General features: G+C 36.1%; 1 protein-coding gene and 1 long non-coding RNA gene across 7 annotated transcripts; both read right to left on the reverse strand.

The window, feature by feature from the left end:
• Positions 1-7,275: 7,275 nt before the first annotated feature.
• LOC141672315 (uncharacterized) lies at positions 7,276-12,399 on the reverse strand. 5 transcript variants are annotated; one of them, XR_012555446.1, is made up of 3 exons: positions 9,505-12,296; positions 7,996-9,422; positions 7,276-7,390 (listed from the first exon to the last, which is right to left on the reverse strand). It is a non-coding gene; the product is annotated as an uncharacterized LOC141672315 (long non-coding RNA). The 5 variants fall into 5 exon arrangements; XR_012555445.1 differs by lacking the exon at positions 7,276-7,390 and having other exon boundaries at positions 8,902-9,422; positions 9,505-11,880; positions 12,092-12,294; XR_012555444.1 differs by lacking the exon at positions 7,276-7,390 and having other exon boundaries at positions 8,902-9,422; positions 9,505-11,161; positions 12,092-12,271.
• Positions 12,400-13,986: 1,587 nt separating this feature from the next.
• On the reverse strand, positions 13,987-20,710 carry LOC141670755 (uncharacterized). 2 transcript variants are annotated; one of them, XM_074476741.1, is made up of 6 exons: positions 20,325-20,710; positions 16,187-17,524; positions 15,530-15,727; positions 15,197-15,348; positions 14,272-14,984; positions 13,987-14,172 (listed from the first exon to the last, which is right to left on the reverse strand). In XM_074476741.1, the coding sequence occupies exons 2-6, from the start codon at positions 17,484-17,486 to the stop codon at positions 14,070-14,072; spliced, it is 2,466 nt and encodes an 821-aa protein (XP_074332842.1). In that variant the 5' UTR covers positions 17,487-17,524; positions 20,325-20,710; the 3' UTR covers positions 13,987-14,069. The 2 variants fall into 2 exon arrangements, with proteins under 2 accessions (XP_074332842.1, XP_074332841.1); XM_074476740.1 differs by having other exon boundaries at positions 15,530-15,730.
• Between the last annotated feature and the right edge of the window lie 482 nt (positions 20,711-21,192).

Genomic DNA, 21,192 nt, shown 5'->3' on the forward strand with positions numbered 1-21,192 from the left:
CACCTTCTTCGGTGTAGGGATCAGTACCTTTGCAAGGCACCCCCACACTTTCAGGTTTTGGTAACTTGGTTTCTTTTTCTTCCACATTTCATAAGGACTTACATCCTTATTCTTGCGCATCATAATATTTAAAATATTATTTGCGCTTAAGATGGCTTCTCCCCACATCGATTGTGGAAGCCCAGAGCTTAACAACATCGCATTCATCATCTCTTTTAGAGTGCGATCCTTCCTTTTAGCCACGACATTTGACTAAGGGGAGTATGGTGCAGTGACCTCATGGATTATACCATGTTGTGAACAGAATTCCCTAAATGGTTCAACATATTCACCTCCACGATCACTTCGTATCGTTTTGATTTTCTCAGTTTGTTGTGTCTCAACTTCTTCTTTATAGATTTTAAATTTATCTATAGTTTCGTCTTTACTTTTCAACAAATATACATAGTAGTATTTTGTACAATCATCAATGAATGTAATAAAATACTTGCTTCCTCCTCTTATTGGAGCGAATTTTAAATCACATATGTCGCTATGTATTAGGTCTAGCACTTTGGTGTTCCTTTCCACACGTTTAAATGATGATCTCGTTAATTTTGCCTCAACACAAGTCTCACACTTATGTTTTGAATCAATAGTAAGTTTTGGTATGTATTCTTTTGCACTTAAATGTCGTAAAGTGTCATAATTTACATGTCCTAATCTAGCATGCCATAAATTAGGAGACTCAAGCAAGTAAGCAGAAGAATTCTTCATTTCATTATCATCCTTAACGGACATTACATTGAGCTTAAAAAGCCCATCGGTTAAATAACCCTTGCCTACAAACATACCACTCTTAGACAAAATAACTTTATCTGACTCTATTACAATGCGAAAACCATGCTTATTCAACAGAGAACCAGACACAAGGTTCTTGCGAATATCAGGCACATAAAGTACATTCTTTAAAGTCAGATTCTTCCCAGAGGTCATCTTCAGGATCACCGTGCCTTCACCCTCAATGGTAGAAGTTGTTGAATTCCCCATGTAGAGCTTCTCATCAGCATCGAAAGCTTTGAGGCTAGAGAAAATCGCCTTTTCTGAGCAAACATGCCTAGTAACACCAGTATCAATCCACCATTCACGTGGATTAGAACCGACCAGGTTTACTTCAGAGACCGTAGCACAGAGGTCTATATCACCCATCTCCTTGGAGATATTCTCTACCATGTTTGCTTATTTCTTCTTGTTGGGCTTCTTGGGCTTCTTGCAGTCAGAAGACCTATGACCAACTTTATCACAGTTGTAGCACTTCCCTTGAAATTTCGACTTTGAAATCCCTCCCTTGGGTGCCAGCTTTGCCCCTTTACCAGAATTAGTCTTCTTGGGCTTGGAGCTTTGAGCATGCTCCACCATGTTTTCCTTCTCAGTGGCAACATTAACTTTCTTCTCGGACCCTTTATTGTCTTCTTCAATACGAAGTCTAACAATAAGATCCTCCATAGACATCTCATTTCGCTTGTGCTTAAGGTAGTTCTTGAAATCTTTCCATCCATGTGGAAGCTTTTCAATAACAGCAGCGACTTGAAAATACTCACTTATGACCATTCCCTCAGCATAAATGTCATGAATGACCACCTGCAGTTCCTGCACCTGACTGACCACAGTCTTAGAGTCTGCCATCTTATAATCAAGAAAGCGGCCAACAATCCACTTCTTTGCCCCAACGTCCTTGGTTATATACTTACGGTCAAGTGACTCCCATAAGACCTTAGCTGTTGGCTTCGCGCTGTATACGTTATACAACGAGTCAGACAAATAATTTAGCATATAGTTCCGACAGATATAGTCGGAGTGCTTCCAAGCATCAGCAGCATACACAGTCTGCATGTTACTCTCAGCAGTGAGCAACTGTGGTTCTTCCTTAAGGAAGCGATCCATATGCAACGTGGTCAGATAAAAGTGCATCTTTTGTTGCCAACATTTGAAGTTCGTTCCGTTGAACTTCTCAGGTTTTTCAGCATGTGCAGCAGGCACAGTTGGCATAACAGGTGCAACAGGCACCACAGGTGGAACAGATGGTACGTGCGTCTGTACTACATGTGTATGCACACCAATAGGCACCGCAGGTATGATCGGAGGAGTGAATCCTGCCGATATTTGTCCAAGAGGAACACTAAACTGTCCAATGACAGTGTGTCTCACAGGCACATGTCCAACAGGTGTTTGACCCCCATCAGATCATACGATCTGTGCGTTAGGGTTAATCGGCTGCTGGTGAACCCCATCAGATCCAGTGATCTGTGCGTTGGGATCAGCCGTCATGTTCATCGGATCGTTCACAGTTTGGTTCTCCATCGATCTGTTACTCAACAAAACAAGCAGATACAGATGTATCAGTCACAGATGTATAAAATAAATAGCTTTAAGATTGTGAAGACAATCTGCGATTAATACATACAATTGAAACAGTGTGTGCGAATAACAGTGTGCGAGTATAACTGTGAAAACCAGAAAAATAAATGAAAGAGATAAGGATATGAGAGGGTTCTCGAGTCCAGTTAAAAGGAACTGTCTCCTTAAAGCTATTTCGCCTCTCACCGTATGTGCGAGCCGGCAGCCTCCCAGGATAAAACGAGAAGACGGTGTCGTTGTACAAACGGCACCTCCGGCGAGCTAGAACAGAGCAAGAAACTATCACCGACGAGAGAGAAAAGAATAGGATTTGTGTTTAGAGACGGCTGTGTTTTCTGAGTGAGAAAAACCCTATAGCGAAAATATATAGGCTTAGAGAAACGTGTGCACTACTTCTCTTATTTAATTAAACGCGTTAATTAAATTTAATTCGATAGTCAATTATTATCCGTAATTGAATCGAATTATAATTGTCAAATCAATTCATATTCGTATTTATAAAATAAATTCTGAATAACTGTGAAAACCAGAAAAATAAATGTAAGAGATAAGGATATGAGAGGGTTCTCGAGTCCAGTTAAAATGAACTGTCTCCTTAAAGCTATTTCGCCTCTCACCGTATGTGCGAGCCGGCAACCTCCCAGGATAAAACGAGAAGAGGGTGTCGTTGTACAAACGGCACCTCCGGCGAGCTAGAACAGAGTAAGAAACTATCACCGATGAGAGAGAGAAGAATAGGGTTTTTGTTTAGAGACGGTTGTGTTTTCTGAGTGAGAAAAACCCTAAACCCTATAGCGAAAATATATACGCTTAGAGAAACGTGTGCACTACTTCTCTTATTTAATTAAACGCGTTAATTAAATTTAATTCGATAGTCAATTATTATCCGTAATTGAATCGAATTATAATTGTCAAATCAATTCATATTCGTATTTATAAAATAAATTCTGAATAATGAATATTTATTTAAGAGTCCAAGCCCAGTGGAAAATTAAATTAGCAAAACTAGTCTATGATTATTCAGGTCAATTTTCTGCTACATTCGTGTCCGCACATCGCACACGCGGGCAAGCCTGAAGGCTTCGCAAGCCTCGGATTACCCCTCGAAATCCCACAATTTGCACCCCCTGTGCGCGCACGTAGGAGATGGAGCAACACCTTACTAGCACTTTTAAACACTACTAAAGTGTTGTGCTATATAAAGCAATGGAAACCCCTTTTCCATTTCAATGTGGGATATAAGTTTTCACATCTACAATTCCACCTTCAAGGTACCAACTTTGAATGATCGTATCTCATTCATCCCTTAACCATTTTGAGTGTTTCAAAGTGCCTCGGAAAGCTCTCACGGAGGAGAACATATCCCAAGCGACACCCACTCAAGAATGGCTCAAAATGACTTGACAATGTGGGGCTCAATACCCACATTTTCCGACAATAACAAACTATAATAAACACAGAATTAGAACTTTATATAAAAAGTAAAACCATTCCAACTATGTGATGTAACAAAATCATGATTTTACACACTTCAGGCTGTTTCTGATGACTTTTAAATCCCCTGTACTTCTCGTCTGCTAAAGCCGTGAAAGAAGCAGAATCAAAGTATTTGTAAGCCCCATCTCATTTCACAATGTCAAGTAGGGGTGTACACAGTTTGGCCAACCCGACCAATCCAAACCGAACCGACCCTATTTCGGCCGAACCAAACCGGTTTTTTTCAACCCGATATATAGTTGGGTTAAAAAAATGTCAACCCGATTTAATTGGTTTGGATATGGTTTTCGATAATTTTAAACCAATCCAACCCAACCCGATTAAAATATATATGTACATGCTAATAAATTAATCCAAAATTATGTTTAGGCCATTTACATAGATCCATATATCTCTAACTCTAAATGTAACTTATAACCTCCATGTTCATAGTTGATTTCGTAACAACAATAGATGTTTGATTAGTGTTATATTTTTTGCATTTATGATTCATTCCAATATTTAAAGCGTAAGCAATATTATTAGTACTTTTGATGTCGAAAATTAGATGCTTAAGACTATTTAATATGGAGGATTGTAATATTGTTTTGAACTATTTTCAAGTGTTTTAAACTTTGAAACCTTATGTTTTATTATAATTTTTTTATATTAATTTTGTATATTTAATAAACCGATCAAACCGATCCAAACCGAACCAAACCGAACAATACAAATTGGTTTGGGTTACAAATTTAAACGGTTTGGGTTGGTTTGAAATTTTGAAAACCCAAACTAATTGGGTTGGGTTGCTAAATTCTCCCAACCCGCCCAACCCGATCCGTGTACACCCCTAATGTCAAGTCAGTTATATGAAATAGAATTATGATGAAGAACATGAATAATGTACTTAAGAAATACTCTGATAATGTACTTAAGAAAGACTCTGATAACTCTGAAGCATAATTGTTGGAACTGAGGTTCATACAACAAGTCTAAATTATTTTATAAGTGTCTTTTTCCCCCTCTCCATCTTCCTGATTCACGTCTTTTATATTGTTCTAATAGATCTTTTTTCAAGCCTTTATGTAAATGGACATTCATTATAACGGCCCAAATATGAGGCCGAACATTGTCCCCCGAGCTAGTATGAAGTCCTTTAGGTCTTGTTTAGTTTGACTTTTACACTTGAAAATGTTGGATTTGATAATGGCAGGGGCCGATGCACATGCAAATGCATATTCATGTACTTATTTCTCAGATTTGCACAGAACCTCTGAGGACTTATTGGGTGAAAAAGATTCCTTTCCTGTCAGAGTCCCTTTCACCTCTAGTGAATTATCTGTTTTAATATCATCCACCATATTCTTGTTTTCTGGTGACCTAATATGACTCCTCAAAGGTATACTCTCCTTATGGTGAACCATTTTATGCATTAGGGACTGCACATGTTGGGTTTTCATGTATCACATCCCCTTTCATTTCTTCATGAAATTGGTGAGAGTATTGGAGTCCATCATTTGGACTATCAACAATTGCCTCTTGCTCAGCTATTCTGATGCAATAGTCATTCTCTACAGAATCTCTTTCTTTTTGTTCATAGAAAATCTCAGAGGCTGGAAGACCAAATTTTGCTCTTCAAAACAAGGTGGCAGGAGGTCTTTTGTTAGGAGGAGACAGATTCACGTGCTTTTTCTGGTCAGCTGCTACAACAATCAACTGAGGCTTAAATTCATCACCTGATTCAAGGATGGATGAATAACTTGTACTCTTCACTGATACATGCTCAACAGTTTGGAAATCCATCAAACAAATGAAAATGAGAAGAAGAATCTTCAGTCAATATTTTCGGAACTGTATACTTCAGAATTTGGTAAGATTCTGTATTTCCTTATTTATCGACAAAATTCTTCTGCCAAATATTTAGGGTACATTCACAATTATCTCTTCCTGGTCCAGCATCTTACAAGTCAAATACACAATCGGGGCACCAGGGTGCTTCCAAACACAATCAATGAGCTGCCTGATTGTAGAGCGCCTGTTGGGAATCTTTGAAAATCTCCAAAATGTGTAGTCTAAGAAAATATAACCAATCGAACATTGATGTTCTTTAGTTTTCGTGCCCAAATACTTCTCAAGTATGCTCTGCAAACACTCTTGGTCAAGTCTGCAATCTCCTATGTGCAATATGGTACCAAACATGCCTTCAAACAAAAGTATAATGGCTCCAGGACAATGATTGGCATCGAAAACGGTGACAGTAAAATAGCCATCATAATCACAAACAACAATTGAGTCTCCCATCTCAATATTCACAAGAAATGATTCATCAAGTTGGGGATAATAATGGAGTGGGAGTTCTGGTGAGAAGCGTGGAGTAAATTGCATTTGAATGGTAAGTTGCGATCCCTTGCGAGCGATCTTTATGAGCGTGTGTTAGGAAACAGTGTCGTTTTTGCTTTGAACAAGGTGTCCACCGAGAACGGCATGCCTCTTGGCATCTCTATCGGCATATCTCTCTGTGAAATGTTTGGGAGAGAAAAATAGGGAAATGTCTTAGATGGGATATGAGGAACATTTACTCGATTAGTCATTGCTGGAAGATGCTTAGTCGTCTACAAATCAGATCATAAAAAACCAGCAACCCTTTCACCATAAAATCTACCATATGCATAGGAATATTGTAAAAAGTAAACCTCGGCACTTATTTTCAAGCCAAGAACAAAGATTTAAATATCTTTCAGATCATCGCATGTACATGAGATCAAAGAACATGATCTCTCAATCTTGCTCATCTGTTGCATTCATCTAACTTTTAGATGGATCCTTTGCATATTAGCAAGGCATCATTGGCAATGATTTAGGGTATAACACCTAACAGTTAGGTAAGACGAGTATCATCAATATGGAAGAGAACCGTAAAGCACAGAAATACAATCATTAGACAACTTGATCAGCATACTTCGTTTGCAAATACAGACAACTTGCGATCGAAAAGGCTCAGTCCTTAGACAAGGATGATATCTAGAGCTTGGAAGGAAAGCTTCAGGAGCTCTGAATGTAATCTTAATGTTTAATAATCCCTATTTTGATGATTACAGAATCAACAAGACGTAGCTCGTGTTTTGAGCTCATAATATTTGAGTTTTCAAGCTCGTAATTTCAGGCTTGACCTTGAACATATCGAGTTATGGAGCTCAAATATTGGAGAAATTCGCATTCTCGAGTTTTGACTTGGCTCTTTGCGAATTTGGAGATTTGCTTTTGGCAATTTTTGAATGTATATTTGTCAATTGTAATCATTTTACAAGGCCTTATAGACTTGTATGAAATTTGGAGAATCGGCCTCGCATAAAGGCCTTTTGGAGATTCATAATGCATACTTGGTCATTCTGACTTGCTCTTGGCAGTTTGTGTTTGGATGAACATTTGTCAAACTTTTGAGTACTTTCCGTCATGCTTCCAGGTTCGCTTTCATTTGTCGATGTGTGGAGAATATTTATAAGCATGGTATTATGACCTATAGCTCAAATTAGGTTGTCATTAAACTCAATTTTCAGAAGTTAAATGAGATACTTGTGCTCATCAATTTTGGACAACAAGCGTGCAAACAACGGGTGAAGGACAAATTAGCCTATTTTTACGCAAAATTAACAAAAATAATCAATTTCTGAAAAGTTGGCCAATTTTAGCCGATGGGATACCCAACTGTGAGTGGAGTATCCACTTTATACAAGATACCCAACTGGCAGTGGAGTATCCCATATATGAAATACTCAACTACCAGTGGAGTATTCTATACAAATTGGAATACCCAACTGACAGTGGAGTATTCAATCGGCCAAAATTGGCCACTTTTTTCAGAACGGCTATTTTTGTTAAATTTTTTCAAAAATCGGCTATTTTTGTCATTTTTTCGCAAAGAATAAACAACATATAGAATTAGGTGATGAATACATGCATTGTTGATCTCTGGTGAGCAAATATACATAACAATTAATTTTAATTTATTAGGTGTAATTAAAACCAACAATCGCATGTGGAAAAATACACATAACGATCGCACCACTAATATCAGCAGTGATTTATTGAACGTCTACGTAGTTGAGTATAAATATCGAATACCTGGTGTGCGCTTCCATATCTCAGTGAATATTGACCAGATTTGCACTTTGAAGCTTCAATAGAAATATAGATTGTAGTTGATTAGCACTGGAGGATATTTTGAATACTTGACCCAGAACGTAATGCTCGAATCTGTTTTCTATTTTGATTTTGCAGAGAGTGTAATTAGACCAGACAAACGCCCAAAGGACTGTAACAGTATGAGTCTGGATCACTAATCAAATACCAGTTTAAACACCAGTTGCAAAAGAAGATCACAAATCACATCCCAAAATTCATTTGAAGCTCAAATCCGTAGTTATGATGAACAAATTTTTGAGAATAAATTAGAGAGGATGGTGAATGAAAACAACAAACAATTTATCAAGAAAAACAAAACACTGGCCCTCCCCTCCTAGCGCCAAATGTTGGAACCAAGATTCATACTACAAGTCTAAATTATTTTATGAGTGTCTTTTTTCCCCTCTCCATCTTCCTGATTCACGGCTTTTATATTGTTCTACAGATGTTGTATGAAATTTCCGAAATTTCGCTCAAGTACATTCTGCTCCAAGAGGAATACGATGCTACAGATGTTGTGATAACACATCCGCAATTTCGTTGCAAAAGAAGAAAAAGAGTATTCATCTACTGCAAATCAATTACATATATCTTGAAATTATCTCAAATTATAAAATTAAACACAATCAACAAAATTTCAATTTTCATTGTCGAAGATCTAAAGGTGTTACTGCAAGGAGTTGTGTCTAGAAAAACTCAATATCTTTATCGTTTGTCAGAAATGTAAATCGAGAAAATTGCCATAGTTTATCTCAACACATTCCGCTCCATGCGGAATACGATGCTACAAATTCTGTTACAACACCTATGCAGCTTCATTACCGAAGAAAATAAAGATTCTGCTACTGCAAATAAAATAAATATATATTGAAATTATCTCAAATCATGAAATAAAAACGATCAACAAAAATCTTATTTTTCATCGTCGAATATCTAAAGGTGTTATTACAAGGAGTTGTGTCGTACACCCCAGGAGCATGTTGTAACAAATCATGTGATAAGTGATAACACCTATGCAGCTTCGTTGAAGAAAAGGAAGATTCCGCTATTGCAAAAAAAAAAATCATCTATCTTGGAATTATCTCAAATCATGAAATAAAAATGATCAACAAAATCTCATTTTTCATCTACGAAGATCTAAAGGTGTTATTACACGGAGTTGTGTCGTATACCCCAGGAGCGGAATGTACTAAAGTAAAACTCTGGTGATTTCCTTAATATCTTTGTTGTTGTTCGTTAGAACTGTAGATCAAGAAAATTGCTGAAGTTTAGCTCAAGCACATTCCTCTCCATGAGGAATACGACGCTACAAATCCTGTGATAACACCTCTATGGCTTTGGTGTTGAGAAAGGGGAAGCAACTTTTACTGCAAATAATAAGCAAAAATCATACAACTTTCAATATCGAAGCTCTAAAAATGTATTTGACGGGGTTGTATCATCATATACCTCTGGAGCAGACTGTAATTAAGAAAAACATTGGTGATTTCCTCAATATCTTTGTCGTCGTTCATTAGAAATGTAGATCGAGAAAATTGCCAGAGTTTCGCTCAAGCACGTTCCATTCCATGAGGAATACGACACTACAAATCCTGTGATAACACCCCTGTGGCTTTGGTGCTGAAGAGAGCGAAACAACTGTTACTGCAAATAATATACAACTATCATAAAATTGTTCCTTCAACATCGAAGCTTTAAAAATGATATTTCACGGGGTTTTAGCATTGTACACCTCTAGAGCAACATGTACTTGAGAGAAACTCTGGTAATTTTCTCTATATCTTCGTCGTTGTTTGTTGGAAATGTAGATTGAGAAAATTGCAAGAGTTTCAGTCAAGCACATTTCGCTCCATGAGGAATACGACACTACGGATCCCATGATAACACCCTTGGGGATTTAGTGCTGAAGGAGGGGAAAATACCACAAATATAATACATATATATTAATCTCATCTCAAATCAGAAAATTAAAATGATCTAGAAATTTCCCTTCTTCATTATCAAAACTCCTGTGATATTCCTCAATATCCTCGTCGTTGTTCGTTGGATATGTAAATTGAGAAAATTGCCGGAATTTTGCTAAACTACATTCCGCGCTCTATGAGGAATACGACGCTACAAATCCATGCGGTAACACCTCTGGATCTTTGATACTGAAAAAGAAAATTCTTGTAGTGCAAATAACATAGATAAATCTTATAACTGTAGCAAGTTAGGTGTACCTGATTCCATGATTTTTGATACAAAAAAAAAAATCAGCGCCTTTGTGCTTTCGCATACTAATTTCTCTGTTGACTCCGTCGAATGAAAAAGAGAGGCTATGATTTGTGTTGGGACAAAACCCTGTATTGTTCCTTATATAGTACTCCTTAGAAACCCGCTAACCCTAGTTGGATTTGTTACTGGATATTACACATTAAAAGCCCACAATAAGATGTTGAAGTGGGCCGCTTCCGTAAGATAACTTAATTAGCCCACGTTACGGTCTGCTTAGAAAGCCCACAAATAAGATGTTTAGGCTATGTTACCCTGACCCTCATATCCGACACGGATATGACATTTGTGTGGGTATCGGATTTGAGTCGGATCCTTCATATGGAAACCAGACACTTTGAAATCTAGTTCAAAATGATTTATAAGACCTCACAACAACTTAATTCTAGAGAGAGATAGATTACTACTTTCATGTCATACCTTTGATTTATGCTATTGATATGATATGAACAATTATGTATATGTTTACTATATTTGGTAGAACACACTAATTTACAAATGTATAGTATAAAAAGTAGGTATAATTTCACTTATGGGGAAGTTATATGCCGAATCCCCGCACACGTGTCCAATTTTGGATCCATACCCATATGCCCTAATATTTTAAACACAAAGAGTCTGACACTTGGATCCACACCCGTACCCGAATCCGGGTAACATAGTGTTTAGGAATGTGAACAGGCATATTGTATCATTATATAAAAACGTACCACTCCGATTTTAATCAAATCTCTCGGTAATGACATATGACAACGAGCCATGGATTAGGGGTGTCAATGTCAAGCACCACTCAAACTCAATCCAGTGCATACAGGATTTATAGGGACTGAATCTGAAAATGGCACGAAGACAATCTAATTAACCCAAAAATGTGAGATTAACTCGAACACGGAGCACATTTATGGTTGAGAATTTGAGAAAATAATTAGAGAAATCATAGGTTGAATTAAAAGCAGATAGTGAGAAATGAATGAATACTATGCAAAAATGACTAAATCAGAGGACAATAAAATAGTTTGTTTAGACTTGCCTCTAGAAGCCAGAATGAATCAGAAGAATAACGACATGAAAGATAAATTAACATTCCTACACACTCGAAACTCTTTAATGAAATTCTCATTAAAAATGATCAAAATAACAAGAAACCAGAATATAGATATGTTATATGTAGTGATGAACACTGCATACCTATCTTTAACATACTGCCAGCACAACCTACATATTGCTTCGGTAACCTATTTCATATATAAGTAAAAATGTGAAACATAGATAAATATACATTGCTAAATACTCCAAAGTCTTTATTATATTGCTAAACACAATATCTATCTTCATAGCATAATAAGAACCGGCAAGTTGCCAACAAAGCGTTGGTGCATCGGTTGAACTCTTGACCTCTTGACAAGAGTTCGACTCCAGGTGTGTGCGTATGTAATTAATTAACGGCACGTTGCTTTGGTGATTAATTTACTTCAAAATATACTAAACCGAGATCAAAGAGCGCATCCATAGTAGTGATAAAACCCGCTCGTATCAAAATTCGTTATTAAGCTGCACCATAAAGAGCATTGTAGTTCAAACTTTGCAGATCAATTCAATGACCACAAAGGAAAGCAAGTAAAGCTGTAAAAACAACTAAGAGACCAGGCATCAAACAGTTGGCGGGAAAGTTAGTTACACTGTTATGTGATTTATGCACATATTTTAATTAAGCAATTCATTATTCATTATATTATCAATAATATATTATTAGAATTCATACCTTTGGAACAGCTTCTTTTTCTTCTTCTACAATTTTAGTGATCTTCAGTGAAGAATTAATACTTTTTTTTGACAGTGAACATCAGATAACATGGTTTTACAATTAGGAATGACAAATCTCGGTTACTAGCCCTGCCAAATCCTTGGGTTTTTCCAGTAGTAACTTTCTTTTAATCCTGTTTGAATCACGGTCTTTTACAAGGAAAATCGAAATTTAGTTTATTACCTCTATGATGTATGTATAAAGTCTGTTATTTTAATAATATATTTAACTTATATTTTATACATGATGATGATACATATGATCATTTCCAGCATCCTAACTTCAAATAATTACCGTTTACTTAAAAGAGTATGTCCAATGGTATGATATATTCTGTGTTATAACTATAATATAGAATAAACAATAAAAAAATCTCAATTCAATGATATGTTAAACTTTGTACTAAAATGACACAATACTATATTAGCACAAAATATAGTATTGTGGTATAATTGTCAAACTCATCAAAAAGTGAAAAAAGAGGAGAAATGGATGAAGCAGAAAATTAAAAGTGTGGGGTACTTAAAAGATAGTTAAATCTGTAATAAAAAATGTAATATATTTTGGAAGTTATTTAAATTTGAAACAAGATTTAGAACAAATCATTGGAGACAAGGTACTATTTTAACACCAATATATACTTTTTGGTGCTAAATTATAGTAATAGATACACTGATATAGTTATATTTAGCACATCATTGGTTTTCCTCTCACGTTAACATGTTATACTTACTGTTTTAAAGCAATTCATAGTCGAAATGAATTTCAGTACGCATTTTAAGTTTCTATCCTAGTATTATTTGTATCGTTATAATATTGGAATAATATTACTGAAATCGTATATAGAGAAACTACTCTTTATTGATATCAAATTATCTGATCCTTTCAGGCTCATGTACCATGTTGATAGGGAGTCCATTAGGGACTTCCTCTATAGGTTATGTTACAAATGGGTCTTTTTGGGACTTCCCCTGAAATACAATCTACTTTCTAACTCTAAGTCTTCGTCCTTTACTGAGCTTTCCTGGTCCAACATAAGATCTTCAGGGTGTGCTTGTTTGTTCTTTTATTTACCCTTTATTTAGCAACAAAAAGAGAGAATGCAAACACACAGATGGAAGCTCTTTGCATCATCAAGAATACGAGATCGGGTCAATAAAGGATTGTTGCACTAGTTGAGTTCTTTACCCTGCAACGTTGAGCTTTTACCCCCTTGAGGTGTCAAGAGAATCCGACTCCGACTCGGGTGTGCGCGTGTAAATTAGCAAAAAAAAAAAATGACTCCGATGGAAAAATTCGCAAGGTTATAATTATGTCAAATTTGGGACATGCGGGATTGTTAATGTTTTATTTTATTTAATCTTAAGTCGAAAAGAGTAAATAATTATTTAATAAGTCAACCCGAAAGCACATACTAGATAATCATATAGAAACTTAGTGCCCGTTTGTAAAATCTTAAAATAAATAACTTATAATTTAAAATGAATAAGTGAGTAATAAGTGATAAGTTATTAATAAATACTTATAAATTATATAAGTGTTTGGATAATTTAATTTATAAGTCAGAATTGTTTTTATTTAAATGAATTAAAATAAATAATTTTTATATATAATTATCTTAATTCTTATATTTTAAGTTATATTAACATTTAAAAAAATATATTCTAAAATTAAAATTGATAAAAAAACGAAAAATCAAAAATAAGTTGTGAAAAAGTACGTTGTTACCAACATTTAACTTATCAGCTTATAAGTTAGCTTATAAGTTGTAAATTCAACTTATAAGCTGGGTCGACAAACACTCGTCAATAAGCTGTTACGGGCTTATAAGCCAATAAGTCCACTTAACGGAATTGCCAAACGGACCCTTAATAAGGTTCGATATATGGAGGAAAAAGAAGAAGGAATGTCAATCTAGCAAGTTCAAATCCAAAATTTAAAGTTCAGCCTCATGAAAAGGCACCCTTTCACAGGGAAAGTAAAATCCATCATAGAAGCAGCTACTACAGAGTTCCTTCCTACAAGCAATACCTGCAAACCTGCAAAGAGCTAATTACATGACACTAGCTTATTACTACATTGCAAACTGTGAAATCCTCAAGGAAAGAGAGCAGTTTGCTCAAGTTACGGCCTAAGACCTGCTTGGTGGTTTTCCACGAACATTTTCTTTAGCTTTCACTTGTTCATCAGACAAGGGTAGGTAATAGATACGAGGAGTTGCCTTGGTCTTCCTAAAGAGATCATCAAGAGTGACAGGAGGTCGGTCAACTTTTTCAGGAAGCGTAACTCTTTCAGGGAGTGGGGGTGGCGGAGGGAGAGCTTGTTCCGTTGCTGCTTGTGGTTTGGATACTGGTAGTGGTGGAGGGAGAGCTCGCTCCAATGCTGGTGGCGGTTTGGACACCGGTAATGGTGGAGGGAGAACAACAGTAGGTGGAGGTGGAGGTGGAGGTTGAGGTGCCTGCCTCTGCACCTGACCACGAGAATAAGGGTGTGATTGCATAGGGACAGGAACAGCAGCCAGGAAAGGAGGTTGAGGTGCCTGCCTCTGCACCTGCACACTAGGATAAGGCTGCAACTGCATAGGGACAGGAATAGCAGCTAGGATAGGATGTTGAGGTGCCTGCCTCTGCACCTGCACATGGTGATAAGGCCGTGACTGCATAGGAACAGGACCAGCGGCAAGGATACGACCTGTGTTAACGGGGGCTGCTGGAGAGGGAGGAGCCTCAATTCGCCTCAGCACTTCCTGGGGTTCAACATACTCAGCAATCAAGAGATGACCCCCATTTACTGGCCATTGCAGGTTGTATACAGCATTTCGAGTCTCTATAGCTTCCTCAATGGACGAAAACTGTGTTTGCAGAAAGGGGAAAAAACATAAAGTCACGCCTTCTAACAGAAAAGACACTCTATGACCCACACCGCCTAGAGGTTTATTGGTACTGGAGAAGTATATTTCACAAATCACAATACATGTCAGAATTATTATATGAAGAATGCTTCTTTTAGTGGGATCTTTTCACATATTTAAGAGAGGCGGGAGGAAAAGGCTAGAGATCTTACGCTGACATAGCAGTGAGTTTTAATATGATCCATCCAGAAGTTGGTGATAGTACCCGTTTTTCCAAGAAGTTCTTGCACAGCTTTCAAAGTAAAAGGACGCAGAAAACGATCAATCCTAAGGGCACTTGTTGGGGGCTTCGATGATGGTGGAACTGGCAAGTTAATAGAAGACATATATCAGCTAAATAAACTCAAATCAAAACATTTTATAGCAAGTATAAAAAGTATTTTGTCATTTCCATTGATTTTTTAAAGATTAATTAAATTTCTGAGAGAAAACATAAACACGAAAATTTGTTAATTTATAAGGTCAAAAGAAAAGTGATTACTCACCAACACGTTCTTTGGGTGTCTCAACACTGGCCATAGAGTCAGATCTCGAAAAGGTACGTTTCGAATTCAACTGAATTGTATCCCTGGGTGTTGTTGACGGTGATAAGTTGTCATCATTTGGTTCAAGAACTTTAAGGCCTTCGTCGTTCCACCTGCGCTGCCTTTTTGTAGTCTCAACCTTCCCTACTGTTGCTTGGTCTTCTTGAAAGATTACAGTCCGAAACAGAAGTTTAAACAAAAAAACAAAACAAAACGCAAGGTCCAAACAGCCATAAAAATTGCATTGCAAAAAAATGGTTCTAATTATAAAAATATAGCGTCAAAGAAAAAAGATCTCGGATATATGTATATATAGATATAGATATTTGTAATAATTCAACCAGAAACCTCCTTCTATATCTATATAATTATACACAGGAAAACGTACTAGCAAACATCATCATTTCAGCCATTAAAAGCACAAGGCCTCACTATGTCTAATATCAAATGAAAAGCTCATCCTTGTTTCGTCCACTTATAAGTCCTGTAACTAAATCTAATAACTTCGCATTAACTAGATAGTTTCAAATCAGCTCCTACTGTAATTTAAAGTGATCTTGAATGGGAACTTATTTACATATATAAGCCCAGATAACAATATATTTTTTTTAGTCTTACCAGGTTTTCGTTTTGTGGAAGCAACGCCAGGATCCATTTTCTGATTATTTTTTCCATCAGTAACAGTACTGTCAACCATAGCATCAACAGGAAATTCTTCTCTTGCTACAGTCACCTCATTCCTCTCTATCTTATCATCTACTCCAACAGATAATGATTTTGACTCCAGCTGCTTATTTTCTAACAGATCATCCTCCCTTGAATCGTCCTGAGAACTCCGATCCAAGTTCAACTTTTCTGAGAACTCCACATCACCACAATCATTTTTCTTTGCTACATTTGGATTACCAGCATTAGTTCCAATCTCTTCAACTTTAACTTCAGTTTCTTGTGGCTCTTGACCATCCATTGTTTGTAAATTGCCATCATCCAGGTCAACATGGCCAGATGATGGCTCTTCTTTACCATGCTTAACATCAAACTCTAATTTGACATCATCAGCAATTATATTATCCTTTAGTTCTATTTTTTCATTAATTGAAACATTATCAGTACAAACAGAATCAGATGTTACTTTGCTGACATCAAATACCTGAGTTTCAAGATCAAAGGAGTTGAGATTGGCATTCTCGTGATGAGGATTTGTATCCTCATTCTGCGGTTGGACATTCAGGTCCTCAATTTTTCCACTAGCCAAGACATTATCAGTATAAACAGAATCAGATTTTACTAGGTTGACCTCAAATACCTGGGTTTCCAGATCAGACGAATTGAGTTCGGGAATCTGCTGTGAAGGACTCAAGTTCTTGTTCTGCATTTGGACATCTAAAGCCTCACTCTTGTTCTGAGCTCCATTGTTCTGTAATATCTGCCCACTAACATTCAGTTTGGTTCCCAGACTTTCACTGACCACTGGACCGAACTCCTCCATGGTTACTTCATGACTGGTTGCCACAGTAGTGTCAGCAACAATGACGGGTTCCTGTGAATTAACACCCCCTTCTACAACTTGTTCTTCAGCGATTAACCCCATATTGACATCAACATTTGGACAAGCCACATCGTTTTTCACCCCTGCGTCCTTATTACTCACACTGAAAAAGACACTAGACTTTTCATCAACTCCTGGCATTGTTGGGGAATCTTGAGACTGAACAACAGGTTCCGGATGAGAAGCCAAGCCTTTACCAGCACCTGTGTTGGCAATTTCCATTTCCATCTGAAGAGATTCACTCAGCCGCCTAACCAAATCATCTTTTAACCCCTTTGTTGTCAATTTCCGCCTCTTGAGTTCTTCTTTCAGCTCAGTGACTTTCCATTGATCGATTGGCTTATCAAACAGAACAGGATAGGATGACATATTAAGTTCCAATTCTTTCACGTTCTACAAAAATCCGCCTGACCAAGAGATTCAAACTAATATAGTAAGCAACAAAAAGACACAGGTGAAAGATAACAATAACATAAGCTAGATGACAACATTCTCATATCAATCAACAAAGAATTATATTTATTTTACTGTCACTGCTCAAAAGATTTCTATGCTTCAACTTTATACATAACTCGCAGGAATAATAATTTTGTAATTAAAAGACAACCTATATAATATATGATAAGCAGGAAAAAAATGTACTTAATACATCACAAGCGTCATTATTTTCACTACACACACATTACTTTAATATATCAAAGAGCACCCAATTGAAATTAAAGGTCAAAATTAGTCTCGCACATGGTTATAAACGTCGATCGGGGTTCAGACCCCCATCCCGTGATCCAATTTGTCCATTCCCAAACGAGGAACAAACGCATCTTAGATCATTGCGGGAGGCGTCTCAGATCGTAGACGCTGGAAACGTCTCAGATCGTCGTCAAACGTCTCAGATCGTCGTCAAACGTCTCAGATCGTCGTCAAACGTCTCAGATCGTCGTCGGACGATCCATATCTGAGACATGTCCGAAGATTGGAACGCATCTGACGACAAATCGGTGCATCTAAAATTCGGTGAATATAAGAGAAAGGATGGGGTTTATGTTAAAGGGATAAATAATCATATGAACAAACTTACCTTCTTGGTTCTTGCTATACTCCCTCAAAATGATACCAGATAAAGCTCTCCAGCATCACAATTTTTTTTACTTCGTTACCCTAAATAGACATATATGCATTTCTTTCTCTTTGTATATTTGTAACAAGAGCGGCTGCTCGTACTATCGATGAATTAGACTTATCATGACATGCTTTAATTTGCCCAATAATAAATGTGCAGGCCCAAATGTTGTACCAGTTAAAAAGCCCAGTCTTGATATTTTCATATAAATTACCTAGAAATGTTTCAAACAAACCCAGAAAAACACTAGTGTTTTCAGGCCCAATCACAATATAATCGGTAAATTTATAATAAAACACAAGTGACAATAATTTTATAAAAGAAAACGTATCTTATTAAGGGAACATGTAAATTATATCTGAAAATATGCTTACTTTAACTAAAAAACTGAAAATAGAACACACGTCATCTATATACGTTCCATTATACTGGATTCAACTCAAAAGCAATATTTTGCGTTTCAGTTTCCATTTTGGTACCCCGTTTCAAAACGACCAATGTAACACTGCAGTCTCCCACATATCTATGCTCCCCCTTTGAAAGCCAAACCCGTCCTACGTACCACTGATCTCTCATATATCTAATCTGACAAATCCTTGCACGTTGTCATTAACTTAGTCACTGTAATGTCTAATATTATACTAAATCAATAGAAAATCATAATGAAGACATAAAACATTGGCACATTTACTCAAAAAAAACTTTTCAGTGATATCAAAGACCCTCCACTCAGTTGTGGGATGTAGGTCCTCTTCAACTGGACAGAGACATACTTACAAAATATATTAAAAGTGTATGTTTCGATGTAAATGCAGGACCGCATGACAGGGTCACCTCATCACAAATACAGCTATTTAAGGATCACTAATTAATTAATTAAAAAAATGTAATCAAGAACATAAGTAAGTACAGATAATAATTTGAATAATCAAAAACGTATTTAAAATCCTATCAGTCCATCAGAAAGCAAGTCGACATTAACATTATATATCTTCTTCTTTGTCTTTTCCTATTCATATGACTAGTCAGACAGCTAAACAATGTACACTACTAATCACATTATCACACATCATCGGATGTCAGAATTTCAAATATTATTTTAAATCCGAACTCATTTCTTCAAAGAGCAAGCCGTTATATACAAAACATACCTTCTTCCACTCTATTAATATGACCACTCAGACAGCTAAATAATCTAAAGTATTAATGACTTAAAAACATCAATTACTATTCAAATAGAAAATCAGCCCTCCAGAAAGTAAGTCGTTAAAGACAAAACATATCTTCTTTTTCGTTTAATATTACTAGAACATATTGACAGCTAAACCCTGTAACCTATTAATCACGTAATCAGAAGTCCGAACTTCATATACTATTTACACCCCAAATTAGTCCTTCAAAAAGCAAGTCGTCATATACGCAACGCAACATATCTTCTTCTTTTCCTATTACTAGAACAACATAATGACAGGATAAACATAATGACAGGTTAACACCGTAAACTTATTAATCATGTAATCAGAAGCCGCAACTTCAAATACTATTTACATCCGAGATCAGTCCTTCAGAAAGCAAGTCTTTATAGACAAACCATATCTTGTTTCTTTTCCTATTACTAAAACAGCTAAATTTTTTAAATAATTAAAAGCATAATCAGTCCTCAGAAAAGCAATTCGTATTTCCTATCAATATGACTACTCGTACAGCTTCATAGTTTAAACTATTAATCACGTAAATAGAATCCGGATTTTCAAATATCATTTAGCTCCGAAATCAGTCCTTTGGAAAGCAAGTCGTATTTCCTAGTAACACGACTACTCAGACAGCTAAAAGTTAAAACTAATAATCACGTAATCAGAATCCGGAATTTCAAATATCATTTAGGTCCAAAATCAGTCCTTCGCAGAGCAAGTCACATTTCCTATTAGTACAACTACTAGTACATGTACAGCTTCATAATTTAATCTATTAATCGCGTAATCAGAATCCGACATTTCAAATATCACTAGTCAATACACACAAACACATTCAACAACACTAAACACAAACATATACCGAAAAATACGAACAAACAGAACAACACTTACAGGTCCTGTTATATCGAAAAGCCTCCGAATGCGAGTCTCCGAAACACGAAACCCTAAGTCTACCACAGGCAAACAAGAATTAGAGAAACAAAATAACAAAACAAGCAAATTAATCAACACAAATCGTTTAAAAAACAAGACGCCAATTCAAAAACTAAAAAGCTAGGGCACAAATCTGAGACTATGCGATAAAGTCATGTTCCTGAAAGCAAAATAAAGAATTAGAGTAATTAAGCCTGAAAATCGAGAAATAACGAGAGTTAGGGCTTGTGTTTTGGAGTATATCTATTTTCGTGTATGTTTTTGTAATTTTGTGAGAAAAATGTTTAGGAGCGTCGGAGATGAGAGGGTTTGTGTTTTTTTGACAATGGCGGATGGTTGTTTTGTAATTACCAAATTACCCTTTAACGTTCATCACTTATTTCATTATTGATCTATGATTTATGAGCTCATTTTGATTTCTCTTAAAAAATGTAAGACTTAAAGGTTGAAAAGTTTATAAGTATAATATATAAGTGAATCACTTATTCAATTATTTGGATAATTTTATGTATATATTATTTGGATAATCACTTAAAGTGATATGAATCTTATAACTTATTTAATTATTTGGATAATTTTATGTATATATTGTTTAGAAGTTAATAATCCCAGGGCACTCCCCAGCCCTTGTTACTTCATTCATTGGCCGCTACAACCATTATAACTATTGAACATATATATATCTATATTAGTTTTTTTCCTTTCAAAGTCCGGAACAGGTGACCTAAATGATCAAAATTACACTTCATAATTTTTTCATTGAATAATTTTCTACTTTATATAAATATTTTAACCGCTAAAAAACAAAGTATCAGATAAAGCACGT

The sequence above is a fragment of the Apium graveolens genome, chromosome 7 (assembly GCF_009905375.1).
Source record: "Apium graveolens cultivar Ventura chromosome 7, ASM990537v1, whole genome shotgun sequence".
NCBI classification, from domain to species: Eukaryota; Viridiplantae; Streptophyta; class Magnoliopsida; order Apiales; family Apiaceae; genus Apium; species Apium graveolens.

What these genes read in the sequence shown, in the direction of transcription:
- LOC141670755 (XM_074476740.1), bottom strand. Translation starts at nt 17,486, where the DNA reads ATGTCATCCTATCCTGTTCTGTTTGATAAGCCAATCGATCAATGGAAA. An exon ending in GACACCCAAAGAACGTGTTG is followed by an intron (nt 15,349 to 15,529) that starts GTGAGTAATCAC and finishes TTAACTTGCCAG; the next exon opens with TTCCACCATCATCGAAGCCC. An exon ending in AAACTCACTGCTATGTCAGC is followed by an intron (nt 14,985 to 15,196) that starts GTAAGATCTCTA and finishes CTGCAAACACAG; the next exon opens with TTTTCGTCCATTGAGGAAGC.